The sequence below is a fragment of the Lissotriton helveticus genome, chromosome 5_1, assembly GCF_964261635.1.
Source record: "Lissotriton helveticus chromosome 5_1, aLisHel1.1, whole genome shotgun sequence".
NCBI classification, from domain to species: domain Eukaryota; kingdom Metazoa; phylum Chordata; class Amphibia; order Caudata; family Salamandridae; genus Lissotriton; species Lissotriton helveticus.
In genome coordinates this window covers 130495404-130512842 of record NC_136065.1, presented here as the reverse complement: position 1 = coordinate 130512842, position 17439 = coordinate 130495404, and the positions used below count along the sequence as shown (strand labels likewise).

The following is a 17439-nucleotide window of genomic DNA, read 5'->3' as shown; positions in this document are numbered from 1 at the left end:
CAGAAAGGAAAAGGCAGGATGCTCTTCAAGGTCATCTGCATGAAGGTTAAAGTGTCTCTACAGCAGCACTTCTTGGGAATGCTGTGACAGCAAGCGGGCGCTTCTGTAACTGCTTCAGTGGTGGTGGTACCCCCTCAGATAGGAGGGCGGCAGCAGAGTGAGAAGGTGAAAGAGGCAGTAGAGGGGTGACCACAATGAACCACTACAGGTTCAGTGTATACATGATTCCATGAAACATCCAGGGAAGCAGGTGGACTGTTTCTTGGAAATCACCTGCAAGTTTTGCCAGTGCTTGTTTATAAAGGTCAAAAACGCATTCACTTCCCTTCCTTACTTCTGCATCTTCTAGAACTGGTTCACAAAGGTCAAAACCGCAAATCCACTTCCCTTACCAACATTCAGGTTCCCAAAGGCCCTCATCCAGCCCACAATTCCCTGTCCCCCTGCATGTTCTCCCAGGGCAGGTTCCTGAAGGTCAACACCCAGGGTTCACTTCCACGTCCCCCTGCATATTCTCCCAGTGCGGGTTCCTGAAAGCCCTCACCCAGCCCTCACTTCCCTGTCCCCCTGCATGTTCTCCCAGTGCAGGTTCCTGAAGGCCCTCGCCCAGCCCTCACTTCCCTGTCCCCCTGCATGTTCTCCCAGGGCAGGTTCCCGAAGGCCCTCACCCAGCCCTCACTTCCCTGTCCCCCTGCATGTTCTCCCAGTGCAGGTTCCTGAAGGCCCTCGCCCAGCCCTCACTTCCCTGTCCCCCTGCATGTTCTCCCAGGGCAGGTTCCCGAAGGCCCTCACCCAGCCCTCACTTCCCTGTCCCCCCTGCATGTTCTCCCAGTGCAGGTTCCTGAAGGCCCTCACCCAGCCCTCACTTCCCTGTCCCCCTGCATGTTCTCCCAGGGCAGGTTCCCGAAGGCCCTCACCCAGCCCTCACTTCCCTGTCCCCCTGCATGTTCTCTCAGTGCAGGTTCCTGAAGGCCCTCGCCCAGCCCTCACTTCCCTGTCCCCCTGCATGTTCTCCCAGTGCAGGTTCCTGAAGGCCCTCGCCCAGCCCTCACTTCCCTGTCCCCCTGCATGTTCTCCCAGGGCAGGTTCCTGAAGGCCCTCGCCCAGCCCTCACTTCCCTGTCCCCCTGCATGTTCTCCCAGTGCAGGTTCCTGAAGGCCCTCACCCAGCCCTCACTTCCATGTCCCCCTGCATGTTCTCCCAGGGCAGGTTCCCGAAGGCCCTCACCCAGCCCTCACTTCCCTGTCCCCCTGCATGTTCTCCCAGGGCAGGTTCCCGAAGGCCCTCACCCAGCCCTCACTTCCCTGTCCCCCTGCATGTTCTCCCAGTGCAGGTTCCTGAAGGCCCTCGCCCAGCCCTCACTTCCCTGTCCCCCTGCATGTTCTCCCAGTGCAGGTTCCTGAAGGCCCTCACCCAGCCCTCACTTCCCTGTCCCCCTGCATGTTCTCCCAGTGCAGGTTCCTGAAGGCCCTCGCCCAGCCCTCACTTCCCTGTCCCCCTGCATGTTCTCCCAGTGCAGGTTCCTGAAGGCCCTCACCCAGCCCTCACTTCCCTGTCCCCCCTGCATGTTCTCCCAGTGCAGGTTCCTGAAGGCCCTCACCCAGCCCTCACTTCCCTGTCCCCCCTGCATGTTCTCCCAGTGCAGGTTCCTGAAAGCCCTCACCCAGCCCTCACTTCCCTGTCCCCCTGCATGTTCTCCCAGTGCAGGTTCCTGAAGGCCCTCACCCAGCCCTCACTTCCCTGTCCCCCTGCATGTTCTCCCAGTGCAGGTTCCAGAAGGCCCTCACCCAGCCCTTACTTCCCTGTCCCCCTGCATGTTCTCCCAGGGCAGGTTCCTGAAGGCCCTCACCCAGCCCTCACTTCCCTGTCCCCCTGCATGTTCCTGAAGGCCCTCACCCAGCCCTCACTTCCCTGTCCCCCTGCATGTTCTCCCAGTGCAGGTTCCTGAAAGCCCTCACCCAGCCCTCACTTCCCTGTCCCCCTGCATGTTCTCCCAGTGCAGGTTCCTGAAGGCCCTCACCCAGCCCTCACTTCCCTATCCCCCTGCATGTTCTCCCAGTGTTTGTTCCTGAAGGTCAAGATGTAATATCCAATCACTATCCCACTACATGTTCTTCAAGTGCTGGTTTATGAAGGTCAAGACCCAACATTCACTTCCTTTCTCACCATGCATGTTCACTCAACGCTGGTTCGTAAATGACAACACCCAATATTTGTTACCTCCCCCGGCTGTAGGGCCAATCTGTGCGTGTTCCTGAAGGTTCAGACCCAGAATTCATTCACTTCCCATCGCCCTGCATTCTCTACCAGTACTGGTTTGCGAAGAAAACCAACATTCACTTACCTTCCCCAACTGCATGTTCTCCCAGTGTTGATTCACAAAGGTCAAGATTTCTTCAAAGTCAAAGTACTTCTTTTTACTTTGGACTCCTAAGTTGTAAAGGGCGAGGTGGACCACGTCTACCCTGTGAAGCAAAGACAAGAACTTACTGTGCAGAGGAATGCAGTGAGCTCTGAATGAGAGGTCAAGGAAACACACGTCAACGCTTATCTCTCCCCCACCAATCCAGCACACAACCCCTGGCATCAACAGGGGCTTCTGATGAACAAGGTCCTCAAACGCTGAACAAAACTGAGCTTGAGATGTTCTAATTTCCTCAGATTTCATCTCTTTCCTATTGAAAGATCCTCACACTAAGCCATGCACATCTCCCACTGAGCCCCTATTATTAGAATGAGCTACTGGCTACTCTCACTGAGCCAGTTCTTCTTCCCACTAATTGTTTCCCTCCTCCCACTGAGCCTTTCCCTTTCTCCAATTAGCTACCTCTCTGCCCTACAAGCGTCTTCCTCTTGCCACAAGTTGCTCCACTAAACGACTGCCTTTTTCGATGGAGGCAATTCGTCCTCCGTCTCAGCCACCACCGTCTGCACTTGGGCCACTCCCTTCTCTCCAAGCCACTCACTCTTCCCAATAGAATCTCTATCTGCCAAAGAACCCCCTCCCCTCCCAATTAGCCAATCACTACTGCCAATGACCCACGCCCTCCTCCCACTGAGTAAATCCCTCACAGGAACAACATTTATCCCATTCAAGACCACTCCCCCTTTTGAAGGAACCACTCCCTCACCTACTGAGCTACCACCGCCTTCCCACGAAATTAATCTGCTGTAATTATTAACAAACACCACAATCATAGCATGCAAATAAGAGCTACAATGCCCCCTCCTGCATAGTGGTGCTGATCAAGCCCCCCCCAACCGCCCTTCATATTTCTTTAAACTAAATACCATCTATCGCTCACTGAACACAAACAAATTTTCTTTGAGAAATGTAAATAGTACATCAGCTCTAAGCTAACACTCTCATTAAACATCCTACTGGTTGATTCCAATCTTTACTGATGTGACTTATCCACTAATAAAGGTTCTCATGTCGTCTCCTTCCTAACACCAAATGGTCTCCTGCTACACTGCACTAATCCAAGGAAAAGGCCCACCTCCTAAGTTCTGCACTTAACCTCATTTATGTTAAAGAACCACAAGTTGATCTTTGTGCAGATGAACAAGAAAACTGTTTGAGACAGTGATTAATAAACATATCACATAGAGTCCGAAGACAGATGTATGACATTACAACGCATGCTTTTACCACGCATGCCTTTACAACACGGTTTTTACAACGCATAGTGCTTTGGGGCGCTGGATAGTGAATTGTTTAATTTACTATTCCAACTCCATTCCCCGTGGATAGTAGGAAAGGTGTTGGATAGTAAATTAAACCTATTCCCTATCCTAGAGCGCCCCCCAGCGCAATGCGTTGTAATGGTTTGCGTTGTAAAAGTTGCGTCGTAAAGGCACTGCGTGGTAAAAGTTGCGTTGTAAAGGATGTTTCCCCCGAAGACCCATCTACAAAATGCCAAGAATTTGCTAACTTTGACAATAAGAACGTTTAAACTCTAAAATGTAATCGATTTGCTAATCCTACCCTCTCTATACTCTTTATCACACATTTAAAAAAAACTATTCCTGGAAAGATTAAAGCCATTGTCAACATTGGACTTTGCAAGAGTATCGCCAGCAAATCGGCTCCCACTTCCACCAAAACCATCAGTGACTACATAGGACTAACATTGTGAATAAATAGAATGCAAGATCTTTCCGCACCGCCTAAAAATGAAACATGTACATCTCTATTAAAGAAACCAATGTTGAGCCACATAAAATGAACTACTGACTCATACAAGCTCTGTCAATCCCGTCTCAAGTCACTGAGATCTGTGTCACCTCCCAGCCTAAGAGCTGCATTTCTGAAAACAACGTACTTGATGATCACCAATCAGATTTCAGGCCTGGTTGCAGCAATGGAGGCTGCCATGTTGTAGCACCAAGGCTGCCATGTTTTTTTTTTTATTGTAATGCTTCCCTTTGCATCCTAAATGTAGATGACGTCTGTCTCTTAACCCTAGACTTGCTGCAATTTCCTGATCATGAACCCCCACCTATTTTTCAAAACTATGCAGCATGAATTGAGTGTAAGATAGTAGACACTCATCTCTAGGATAACCCTCACAACAAGAAAAACAACAATTCCATCGCCCGCCTTCCCCTCTTCAATAAGGAATCCCACACGACCCTCGCCTGGCCCCCTTGCTTTTCAGCAATTACACGGAACCGACTAGGCCTGGGCGGTAAATTCCGATCCGCTCGCGGAATTTGGGTAATTTTGCATTCCACGGAGAACGCGGAATTGCCAAAATTTCAGCGATTCACGGCTTCGCAGATTTTTTTGCCTGTTCGCGCTTTCAAAATGAATGTTCACGAGATATTTTCCCCCGAGCACGCAAACAGCGTTCGCAAACAGGAAAAAAGCATTGCAAACAGGAGGAACAAGCAATTACGCGTGTTCGCATAGATTTTTTACCGTTTCACGGAGCATTGCGTAGCGCGACTACGCAAATTCCGTCCACCCCTAGAACCGACAGGTGACCTTTTAGGGAGCTCTGGTATCAAAGTACAGATGAAAATCAACTCTATTTTAAAGTTTCCTCCGCATCAGCTATCCTTGAATTTACACCTTTATTAAAGGAAATTCAAAGACGGATGTCTTAAAATCATCTTGCACTGAACTCGGACAAAAGTGAATTAAAGTCACTATTGTCTTCAAGTACCCCACCAAACGCTGGGATGAATGATGAATTCTGTATGTTTTATCCTGTTTGACAGAATACAGCCACAAAGGCATGTTCTACACATCTACAAAAATGCTTCCGCTGTGTCTGACTTCAAGTCTGACCCGAGATATACTGTTCTGACTCTGAATCTGACAAGCAGAGGCTACAGCAGTGCCTTCACCGAGGGCTAGGATTGTCAAAAGCTACTGCCTGGGCCACAGCAACAACGAGACCTCCAGGCGCATTTATATAGGGTGCCAAAAGCACTGTTACAAGCACTATTAAAAATAGTACATGACAGCTGGTGTCTTCTAGTGGTAAGGCCACGTAAACGGTAGTATTATTAAGAACAGGCCTGGTCACAGTTTAAAACGGGGGTAGTCCTCGCATGTGCAGCTGGTGCAGTGGCACCAGGGCTCAAGGGGGTTGAGGGGCTCAAGGGGTTTGGGTGGCCCACTGCACCACAAACCCATCTTTCTAGCTTACTTTAGGACTCGTGACACCCTTGCTAAGCCACCTGGTTCGAAAGCTATATTAAAATGTTACTTTAGAGCCGAAAGGTCCTGAAAGCGTGTGGCCTGAGGCACAATGCCCATCTTTCATAGGGTGCTGTGAATGCTGATCATCCAGTTGCTGTAAAACTATGTACAGTGCTTTGACATTCTTTGGGCCTCTTTGGCGCTAAACAAAACTCTTAAACAATAACAATTCCAATCTCTCCTCTGAATGATTCACTTCCTCGTGCACCTATGCCACCCACTCCTCTAGCTGAGCTATTGCTTCATCCCTCTGAACCAATCACTCCTCCCAGGTGACTAGCCTACACTCTCCTCGCTCTGTACCACTCCCTCCTGTTATTAGGCACTTTTTGGGTTGCTACATTAACTTGTTAGAGGATCAGCACCTGAACAGAATGTAGGATAGATGCACTTATGGGACCTGGCCGCAATAAAAGCTGAACCTCATTTAATTAATGCATTGGTGGGCACTGGTGAAACAGGAAGTGCTCTGAGAAATTGGTGCAAATGAACTAAATGGAGACTTCAAATAGCTGCGGCCAAAACAGAGCTTGCTGTAGTTGATGATTTTTAGGCCTTGCTAGACCGCGCAGCTGCATGCTTGACATACTGTTACCAATTCTTCAAACTATACACTAGTACATTTTCTATGTACTCCTACATGCTTTTGTGAATCGTGCTCAAGACATGCAAACCCCACTAGTAAACATTCAAGAAAGGCACAGTCATTTCCACTGGTACAAACTGTACATGAATATTCTCCCCGTCCCCATTTATATTTTAGATGCAATTCACCGAGACCTGGAAGAGTGCGTAAAAAAGTACAAGGTAGTACTTTACATTTTCCAAAATGCCTTTGTGAATAGGCACCTAGAGGAGTATGTGTCGCCTCTCACCTGCTATTGGCTGCATAGAGTATTCTTTCACCCTCTAAATGCTCCTTGCATTAGAAAGCATGGGGGACTATTTTACATCTGAAAAGGGTACTCATTCATCCCACTGCTAGTCACATTTAATTATTTTATCTCCTAGACGCATACTCTAGAGGAAACAATCCTTGTTTGCTACTGTTTCCCCTACATTGGTAAAGCCAATAGGTCTGGTTTCAATGTGATAATTAGCATGTGTGCATGCCTGTGCTCACATGTAGAGGTACACTAAAACCAGACCGGTTAGGCAATGCTTGATCAAAAGTAATGCAGTCCTTGTTCTCATCACCAAAAGCTGCCCTGTCCTGCGGAAGACCTCAGCTCCAGAGAATCGACTGTGCAGAGAGGAGGCGGCTCTGAGAGCTGCCAATGCTGTAGGAGTTAAGAGGGATGCTAAGTAATGACATCATAGTGAACACCTGCAAGATAATTGTTGCTTAGTGCAAAGATGCTCAAGATGTAGACCCCTCCTCCTTCGCAATGACATCTTCGGAGTCTGTCTATCTCCTCTGAGGCCTACGGCTTCTCTCATCTCAAGAGTATTAAGAACCTGGTGCGCTATTGCACGCTATGTGAGTAATGTGTGCACTGGTATCACAGTGCACTGCTGGGAAATTCTCTACCTTACTGTTTTCACTATAGGACTGGCCATTTCGCCACTCTGGCATTTTCCTGGTGGGATGCAGACTACGGAGCTGCCATGACCCACCCAAGCATGCATTGCCCCACTGTCCTTGTCGCATCCTGCAGTGAGGGGGCTAATTTTAGCATTTTGCCACGATCTAGAATGCAGTCTAACTATGCTGTTGCTGCACCCGTCCCTACTTTTCCCAGATAGGAAGTTAGCCCTTTTCACAACGTTTGTGGTATCTTCCAAGCACTCCCACACTCTGCACAGTGCAATATAAAGACTTGTTTTTCTTATATATTGCTTCAATCACACTTCTGCCACGTCCAAGTGTCATAAACAACAGGGGTTATTATTACTCAATTTAATCACACTCAGTTTACAGGCCTTAGAAGTACAGTATGCACAGACATATTTGCCTATTTTCTTACTAGTAACCTGTGGTTAGGTACACGGCATCATAAAGCATGTAACTATGGGTTGCTGTAACTCAGTCCTGGCGCAGAGACGCATCGTGGTGATGGCTAAAGGTTTCTGACTTAGAGGCTCATGCACCAGGCCGAGTGAGACTGTGCTCCAAGGTGTGAGACTCGGTATACAACGGTAACCACGCATTTTTTACAACGCGGTACCGTTACCACGCTACTTTTACCACGCAAGTCGTTACCACGACTTGCGCTGGGGGGCGCTCCAGGATAGTAAATAGTTTAATTTACTATCCAACTCCTTTCCCTAGAGTCCACGGGGACTGGAGTTGGAATAGTAAATTAAAAAAATTACTATCCAGCGCCCCTCCACGCAAGTCGTTGTAACGACTTGCGTGGTAAAAGTAGCGTTGTAACGGTACGCGTTGTAAAAGTACGCGTGGTACCGTCATATATCCGTGAGACTCACAACTGATGAGTGAGAAATGAAGATTGAGTGCACATGTGGCAAACTGTGGTCATAAAAAGTATAAGAGCAAATCTGGGCCTATTGTCTACTCTATGCCATATATTTTCTGCCTTTTTTTCACAATTAGATACAATATGATTTTAAAGGCACACGGTCTCGAAGTGGGTTTTGATACAGTGTGTATCGTTTATTAAGGTAGGCGGGGCTCACCAGAACGCACACCATATTTGAGGGTAGTCCATATGCTTTTGCAACTGAACCTAGATTTGGTAGAGGGGTAGGCATTAAATATACCTTGCCTTACACGATGGAAGTGCAACAGACTTTCAGAAAAAAATCTGAATTGCGACTACATTTTCCCCGAAAGAGTTGAGCTCGTGTCAGGTGGAGCCTACCTCCTGCCAAGGTTGAAGACGCACTGGCCTGCCGCCATTTCCCTCTAGGCCTGTCTGGTTCATCCTAGAGAGCATGCGGCTTCTGCTAGTGCACACAGCACACCCCTCACAGAGGACAAAGCACTCACAGCCCTCATGCAGCAAAGCCAAGTGCAAAGTAAGATCTTCGTAGACACCAGGGGCACGGATATTCCGCACTAATGATGTAAACCAGAGCAAAACAATTTGCACCATGTTTCTGCCAGCATAAACAGTATATACACTCAGTCAAAACGTTCAGCACTTTTAAAATGTGAAATATAGAATATAGATTTGTGTTTGAGGAAAAAAACAGTTCAAAATCAATTAACTTTTCTTTTTAAAGTGGTTGTCACGTTTTGGGATTTTTTGTTATGACTCGGGGTGTGCACGCTCAGCATTGAAACTGGAATATCGATGGCACAGAATATCTGGACGAAATATTAAAACAGACGTATCGACAGCTAATAAGTATGGATTTTCTATACCTAAATCTACATATAAATACCTTAGCATATATGAACCTTCAAGGTATGTAGATGCACAGTTAAGCATAGTAAATCTACACTTCATTATATGGACTTACGTCTCAATATTCTGTCCTTCGATATTCTTGTAGGTCGATATTCATGAGGTCGATGTTCATTAGTACAACTTTACTCTCTAAGTAAGACGATTTATAAGCTGAATGTGTGGCACACGGTTTCACACCACAAGGCAGTCCAGCGCTTAATTGTCAGCACCGGCTATTGTGACAGTCCACCACAAGGTGGCGCTGTCTTTTTTTAATTTTGAGATAGCGCAACAACCCCTTTTATTTAGTCGATATACATTGGAAATTAACAATATTGGCCTCTCGTGCTATTATTATAGCTTTGTGTGGCCTGAATTGTCACACTTGTAGGAGTGAGATGGTTAGGGGTTATGTTACTACTGTAGGGTGACCAGAATTTTAAAGCCAAAAAACGGGACATTTCACAAAAATAGAAGGACTGCAATTTTACTTCAAGCGAGCGGACAGAATGACGGCGCTCCTCAGCGGAGAATGACAGAACAGGCAGTTAGAATATATATAAAATGCAATTTGTTAAACCCAGTTGCTTGCCTGTAAATTAAGTTACTTACTTAAAACTACGGATAACTATCCCTGCTTTGTAAAACATAAAAAAGCACCTCCTGCCGTTTTCTGTCCACCCTCTCTCAAAACCGGGACAGGAGCTAAATTTCCTGAAATCTGCCGGGACAGCTGGTGAAAAACCGGGACCGTCTGGGCAAATCCGGGACGCCTGGTCATCCTATGCTACTGCCATTGGCAGCGCTGGCAGTCTATGGGCTGTGCAGGCTGCAATTTCACAAATTAAGCAGCCGCGGCCAGTAGTAGGTGTAACTGCAAGGCGGTGACGTGGGGAGGGGCAGGGTGGGGGGTAGTAATGTATGGATTACGGACTTTAACAGGTAAGTAAACATATAAATAAATAAAACGAATTTCGTTGTGTGCACTGCATCACCAAATGTGATGCAGTGCGCGCAACGAAATTCGTTAATATTTATTTATATGTTTACTTACCTGTTAAAGTCCGTAATCCATACATTACTACCCTCCACCCTGCCCCTCCCCCTCCCAACGTCACCGCCCTGCAGTTACACCTACTACCGGCCGTGGCTGAAATTAAGCAGTGTCTGGAGGTATAGCTGCATGCTTCCCAAGGCGAGGAGCTTGGCGGGAAGTCTCGGAGCTGCCTGCTTCACAAGGCGGGAAATCCCGAGACACGCCTTGGCCTAACGCCAAAGCTGCCCACTTTGGATCTGGGGAACCAGGTTTGAGTCTCGGCGTCGGCTCAATATCTTGTGATTCTGGGCAAATCACTTACTCTTTCCTACCTACCAAAAAACGAACGTGTCCTTGTATAAACTGGTGCTCAATAAAACACTCCAATACCTTCGGGTCGAGTTCGCGCCAAAACACACACAGAGCAGCCCAGCACTGCCTGCTTCCCGAGGCGGGAAACCCCGAGACAAGCCCCGAGCTGCCTTCTGATAGATGTCTTCAGCTTCTGGGAAGGCGGCGGCTGCACTGGTGACTTCATGCCTCATGACGCAGCCTCCTCGGCCGCGGCTTATCTGACGACGGATAACATGATTTATGAGCTATTTATAATCGCCTGATCAGGGGAGGTTAGCCAGGGGCTTGTTCCCTTTTATTTTTTCTTTGCAGAACAATTACTTTCACTAAACCGCAACTAAATGGCTCACAAATCACTTTCTGGCGGCCTCTGCTCTCCGAGAGGTCTGAGATTGCGCCCTGTGAACGGATTGCATCGCAGGCAACGGGTGATTCCAGCAGCCAGGGCTTTAAGTGGGATGAACAAGCATTTGCAATGCAATAGGTCTCGCATATACGCAAGTTTAAGTATTGGCATTGTAAATGACAATGCGTTTTATTTATGTTTCAAAAACCAAAACATCAATAAAAGGCATTGTCATTTACAATGTCAATAGCTCAAACTCCCGTGAATGCAAAACCTGTTGCATTGCAAATTCTTGTTCAAATCTGCGATAGTGTAAGACAGAGTTAGAGGTGGTCCATAGGGATATTAGGAAAGAGCTACAGTCGGCTGTATCTGCATTGTCCGCTTACAGTAAGAGTCATTGAGCGACTGTGGTTAACATTTCTGAAGTATTGTCAGGGGGGTGTCTTTACTGTGTCCGCGGAGTGATGTTCGAGTGGCTTTTCGACGACTAAGCCCAGTAACCCAGCGCCTGCATACCCTCGCGGGTGATTAGCCGTGCTATACAAGTACTGTTCGATTGGCGTGTCCTGCTGGGACGAGGAAGCTACAGCTGTTCTTTGACCGTCATGAAGGTTGGGCGCCCCTCCCTGACTGAGCCTGATCTATAGGCCTCTCTTTCTGGACTGAGGTGAGGTCTTCCAAGGACTGTCCAATCTCACCTACATCACAAAGGACCTCATGGAACTATCCCGCCCTGGGGGCAGTGGTGGGGACCACCGAAGGTGCTGATGCACCCTCCCTGAGGGCCCGCTGTGTGCGCAAGGCTTTATTAGGAGCGAGAACCCCAGTAGGCTCTGTCCAGTGATGTTTGTTTACTGGGCCCTGCGGATCTGGGGTTCACAACCTCCAACATTAAACCGGTGCAAATGGTCGGCCTACTGTGCAACGCTCATACAGCAAGAAAGATATTCCAGCTAGAAAGAGGCCAGGTTGTTCTGATTTTTCACTGTAAATCTCCACATTACATGTAGTATGTAGGTGTGGGTACATTTAAGTATATTTTGTCTTGATGGCATCAACCTCTCCCTGGGTAAGACTTTGTCTGCACCCTCTCCCTGCCCTGACAGGCAGGTAAGGTGGTGAAGGGCTGCATTTGGGGTTTTGTTTGGGTTTAGTAGTAAGGTGGTCTCCACCCAGGTCAACAGTGGTACATGAATGCAGTGGTCGCATCGGACCCCAGTGACCGTTACCTGCTCTGGGACCCACACACCTGGACAGCCGAGATACTGGTGGCTGCCACGTGGCCCCATGCTGTGCGCAGTGCCCCCGCCAGGGCTGGTGTTCCCTCCAATACGCGCTGCATGCTGGGATCGCTAAAGCTGGCGGATAAACATACAGAGGACTGCTGAATAATTTAATTTGTGATTAAAGAGAAAAGTTTCCAGTTTTTCACAAAAAATAATTTGCCCTGTACAATATTTGATATCGAATATAGACATTAAAGAGTCTTAAGGATCATAATCAAAAGCATATCACCAATAGCGATATATGTATTGGATGTCTTTTTTGTTAAAATGTTTTTCATGTAAAATGTGGTTGTGATATATCTTGTACTGCACATTTATGTCTTATTTAAGTAGGTTTGTTAAATTGTTTTGAGAACAAGGATGTATTGATATGACACGACATACTTCTCTTTTCAGATTGAAAGAAATAACTAAGAATAAAAGATGGTGATAATAAAAAGGTGAAAATAAATACACCGGTTCAAACTGAAATTCAATGGGTTTGGCTATTTAGCAAAGACATTCAGCTTTCAAAAAATGCGAGGCACAGGCATATTTCTCTTTAACAAGGGATCTCTAAAGCTGGCATATAAAGCGGTGCACGGCGCCCCTAGCGCCTGGGCGCGGATCTGGACGGAGGAGCATGTGACACGCGGCCACGGAGCAGGTGGGAGCACTGCGGCCTTGCTGCGAGGGTCGGGGATGTGGGGGTGTTTGTAAGATGTTCAGCGGGCGATGGTGGGCTACCAGGGGACGCCAGTAGCAGAGTTCCCAGATTGCTGCGCGTAAAGACGGCGCCGTGTTTCACTTTAACAATTAATTGTTTTATTGCTCCCAGGTGAGCTCAGCCAGGTGGCTTAGAGGTGAACCAGCACTATAATGCCCAGTGTGCATCGGGCACTAGAGTAAAATCCCAGGGCTGGAAGATAGTGTCTCTGTGATATGGCGTAAACTGTTGATACTAAGCGAAAGACAATGTCCGTGATGAAAAAGGCTGTTGCTAATTGGGGTGTGGGAAAGCATGACCCCGCATCGCCATATTAAAGAGAAGAGATGGGGTAGATGGGCAAGGAAAACTCAAGTTTAGCTTCCAGCCCGGCAGAGTTTCTGGGCTCATTCACAACTAGCTGTTCCAGTCTGGGTTACTCTCTGCAGTCTGCTCTAGCCGATCAGAAAACCAAGACTACAAATCCCAGAAAGCAAAGGGAAAGAAACTTGAACTGGAGCATCTACTCCTGCAGTTTAACCTGTATAACCCCTTAAATCATGTGTAAAAGAAATTAGCATATGTAAAACATGACATTTAATCCAATATTTTAATTTGTTTTTAAACTACCCCACTTATGGAAAACCTCCTATAGATGGGAAGAAAGGTGAATTCATGCCAGCAGCTTGGGGGGGCTGGTTCCCTAAAGAAAGAAATGTTTTATTTAAAATGATACATGCTCTCCTTCAATTCTAATCAAATACCTCTTTCAGGAGATGTTTAGTGTCCAGGCAGCGGGCCTCGCCGAGTGAAGTGCGCCCACAGATTCTGTGTTTGGGGGTGACGCCCCGCACCAGCTGCAGACCCCACTTCCAGCTCTGAGCCCCAAACACAGATGAAGCTCGCTCGGGCCATGTCACTGGGGTCAAAGCCCCGGAACTCTGCGGCGCTCCTCCTTTCATCCTGTGTAATTCACGGTTTGCCGCCCTCTACCCCCAGTGGGATGGAAAAACTGGAGGATCTCTCAAATGACATAGCTGAGTCTATGAGGTCCTAATGAAGTGACCCTTTTGGACTGCACCGAACCAGGCCAAGTGGTCACACGACACGAATATGTATTAGATATCCTATCAGCCCACCCATCTGGCGGAGCCTCGTCATGTAGGACGTCTAACCAGGGTGGTGAGTCCAAGCCCAGATGAATTGGCCAGACAACACACACTACTGGTTCATCTTGTGGAAGTGTCCGTGCCACAGAGTGGTGCTGAAAAAGTGCAGTGCAAAAAAGGGAATAAAGAATAAGTGATCTAAAATGGCGGTCGTGGCAAAGAAAAATGTATTTATTAAAGATATTCACCAGGACGCCAGATTAAAAAGAAGTGTAGAACAGTGTGAAAGAATCACTGTGATGCTTTGCTGTGTTGTGACTTAGGCCAACATGTTTCTGCCGAAGGTGAAACTACACCGGCATTCTTCAGGGCCAACTACAAAGAGATGTTGCTACTGCAAAGGTACACTCAGATAATTTATACAAAGTGAAGCAAAAAAAGGGGCAGACCAAAATGTTTGTTAAAGACCTGTCCAAACTACTGGTGTGGCCATCTAGACCATCCTACCATATCCTCCAGATCAGCAGTTGATAGAGGAAGTAATCCTAAAAAATGAAAACACAAAAGAAACAACAAATGTTGTACATTATACAGTCAAAATAGACTATTCACGATATCAGGACCAACATATGAACTCAGCTTGGCAAGTCCCTATTAGGACGGCCATGTGTGTTAAAGGTTTCATATTAAAGTAAGCCATCAGTCATTGCTGAACATTAATTTCAAACAGGATATAAAAGGACTTACCCAGCAATATGTGGGAGTCAAGCCTCACCTCACCCGGCAACGGCTCGGAGATTGAGGCCCCGCTCTATGCACAGAACATAAAAATAGAACATGTCAACCTGAGTTGACTCAGTGGTCTGTAGTCAGTATTTGGTTATACAGTCTGTGCATATATAAACTGGTTGTGTAACTATCCTCACCGAACGCTAACCCATGGAAGACAAGAAAAGGACTGGCTGGTGGACAAAACTAGTGTCTAGTCAATGGCTAGCACAGTCACCCTGGAATAAGCACCTGTATATGGCTAGTGCCTGTTCTGTGGTAATATAGTCAGTTGTATACTCCCACCCTCAGCCAAGGAATAGATGTAAAAAATATATATGGCTCAGGGTTGACTAGTCCAGACTAATGGGTCTAAGTTAACCAACCCCCTGTGTTGTGCTTATGAGGAAGGGTACTTAAAGTAGAGTGAGCCTGGAACTAACCCTCTATTTTGTTGGTGTAAAGAGTTAAAAAAGAGCTCAAGGATAAAGTTAAAGCTCAAAATAGCGTCTACTTGAAAGGAAATTCACCTCCAGATAAGCTAAGCATGAAAAAAAGGGGGGGGGGCCACAGCAGGATCACAGGACTAAGCGCTGCGCGTTCATAATCCAGCCACTCACCTCTCCGTCGGTACCCCTAGGCAGACACCTAAGCCGAAGGGGAGGCAACGAGGAGAGGTGAGGCTAATGTATATATACCCCATATGATTGGGTAATCGGAAGCAGCTGTGTGCCTATCGCCGCTGCCGGTGTTGCGAAGAAAATCCCTATGCGCATGCGCGGTAAGGTAACACTGCCCAGCGCTGTGAGCACAATACCGGGCGTGCGCGGTGAAGTATTGCAGACACTGAGTTCAACGTTGAGACCGACCTCTTGGTGAGTTTCGACGTTGAGTCTCTGTATACATGCATCCCGCAGCAAGAGACCCTTGATTGCATAAGACATCTACTGGAATCTAAACCACCAGAGACCATCACTCCCATACCTTTCATCATGGAGTGTGCCAGACTGGCTATGATGGAGAATTACTTCCAGTACCAGGATGACTTGTATCTCCAAGTCTCGGGGACATCAATGGGGAGTGTCTTCGCCCCCAGTCTGGCGAACCTCTATATGCATCAGTTCGAGCAAGATCATGTCCTGAACACCAGCAACCCTTACTTTTGTAAGGTGTTGCTTTGGCGCCGGTACATAGATGATATCATCGTCATATGGAGGGGCAAACAAAATAGAGGGTTAGTTCCAGGCTCACTCTACTTTAAGTACCCTTCCTCATAAGCACAACACAGGGGGTTGGTTAACTTAGACCCATTAGTCTGGACTAGTCAACCCTGAGCCATATATATTTTTTACATCTATTCCTTGGCTGAGGGTGGGAGTATACAACTGACTATATTACCACAGAACAGGCACTAGCCATATACAGGTGCTTATTCCAGGGTGACTGTGCTAGCCATTGACTAGACACTAGTTTTGTCCACCAGCCAGTCCTTTTCTTGTCTTCCATGGGTTAGCGTTCGGTGAGGATAGTTACACAACCAGTTTATATATGCACAGACTGTATAACCAAATACTGACTACAGACCACTGAGTCAACTCAGGTTGACATGTTCTATTTTTATGTTCTGTGCATAGAGCGGGGCCTCAATCTCCGAGCCGTTGCCGGGTGAGGTGAGGCTTGACTCCCACATATTGCTGGGTAAGTCCTTTTATATCCTGTTTGAAATTAATGTTCAGCAATGACTGATGGCTTACTTTAATATGAAACCTTTAACACACATGGCCGTCCTAATAGGGACTTGCCAAGCTGAGTTCATATGTTGGTCCTGATATCGTGAATAGTCTATTTTGACTGTATAATGTACAACATTTGTTGTTTCTTTAGTGTTTTCATTTTTTAGGATTACTTCCTCTATCAACTGCTGATCTGGAGGATATGGTAGGATGGTCTAGATGGCCACACCAGTAGTTTGGACAGGTCTTTAACAAACATTTTGGTCTGCCCCTTTTTTTGCTTCACTTTGTATAAATTATCTGAGTGTACCTTTGCAGTAGCAACATCTCTTTGTAGTTGGCCCTGAAGAATGCCGGTGTAGTTTCACCTTCGGCAGAAACATGTTGGCCTAAGTCTCAACACAGCAAAGCATCACAGTGATTCTTTCACACTGTTCTACACTTCTTTTTAATCTGGCGTCCTGGTGAATATCTTTAATAAATACATTTTTCTTTGCCTCGACCGCCATTTTAGATCACTTATTCTTTATTCCCTTTTTTGCACTGCACTTTTTCAGCACCACTCTGTGGCACGGACACTTCCACAAGATGAACCAGTAGTGTGTGTTGTCTGGCCAATTCATCTGGGCTTGGACTCACCACCCTGGTTAGACGTCCTACATGACGAGGCTCCGCCAGATGGGTGGGCTGATAGGATATCTAATACATATTCGTGTCGTGTGACCACTTGGCCTGGTTCGGTGCAGTCCAAAAGGGTCACTTCATTAGGACCTCATAGACTCAGCTATGTCGTTTAACAGACCTTCCGACTCTCTTTGTTTGTTGTAGTTTGATTTAGGGGTTTAGAGTTTGGTAGGTCTATAAACATAGTCCCCTTGACCCTCCTTAACCTTTGTTTTCCGGATCTCTCAAATGGGCATGGCATGTGCAATTAAGGGTGTGGTTTTAAACACGAGCTAAAATTCTGTGCGTGTGGCTCCGGATGGTGTTCTGCTACTTCTGTCATTGCGCCCAAATATATATTGCAACAAGTAACATTACACCAATAAC

At 47.0% G+C, this 17439-nt stretch overlaps 1 protein-coding gene across 3 annotated transcripts in view; it reads right to left on the bottom strand.

Annotated features, from left to right (window-relative positions):
- Positions 1-17439, bottom strand: part of PHF19 (PHD finger protein 19) — a 262877-nt gene that overhangs the window by 45068 nt on the left and 200370 nt on the right. For all 3 annotated transcript variants that reach the window (XM_078641878.1, XM_078641879.1, XM_078641877.1), the window contains one exon: positions 2345-2465. In XM_078641878.1, the coding sequence (XP_078498004.1) occupies positions 2345-2465 (121 nt within the window). The remainder of the gene's footprint in view (positions 1-2344; positions 2466-17439) is intronic.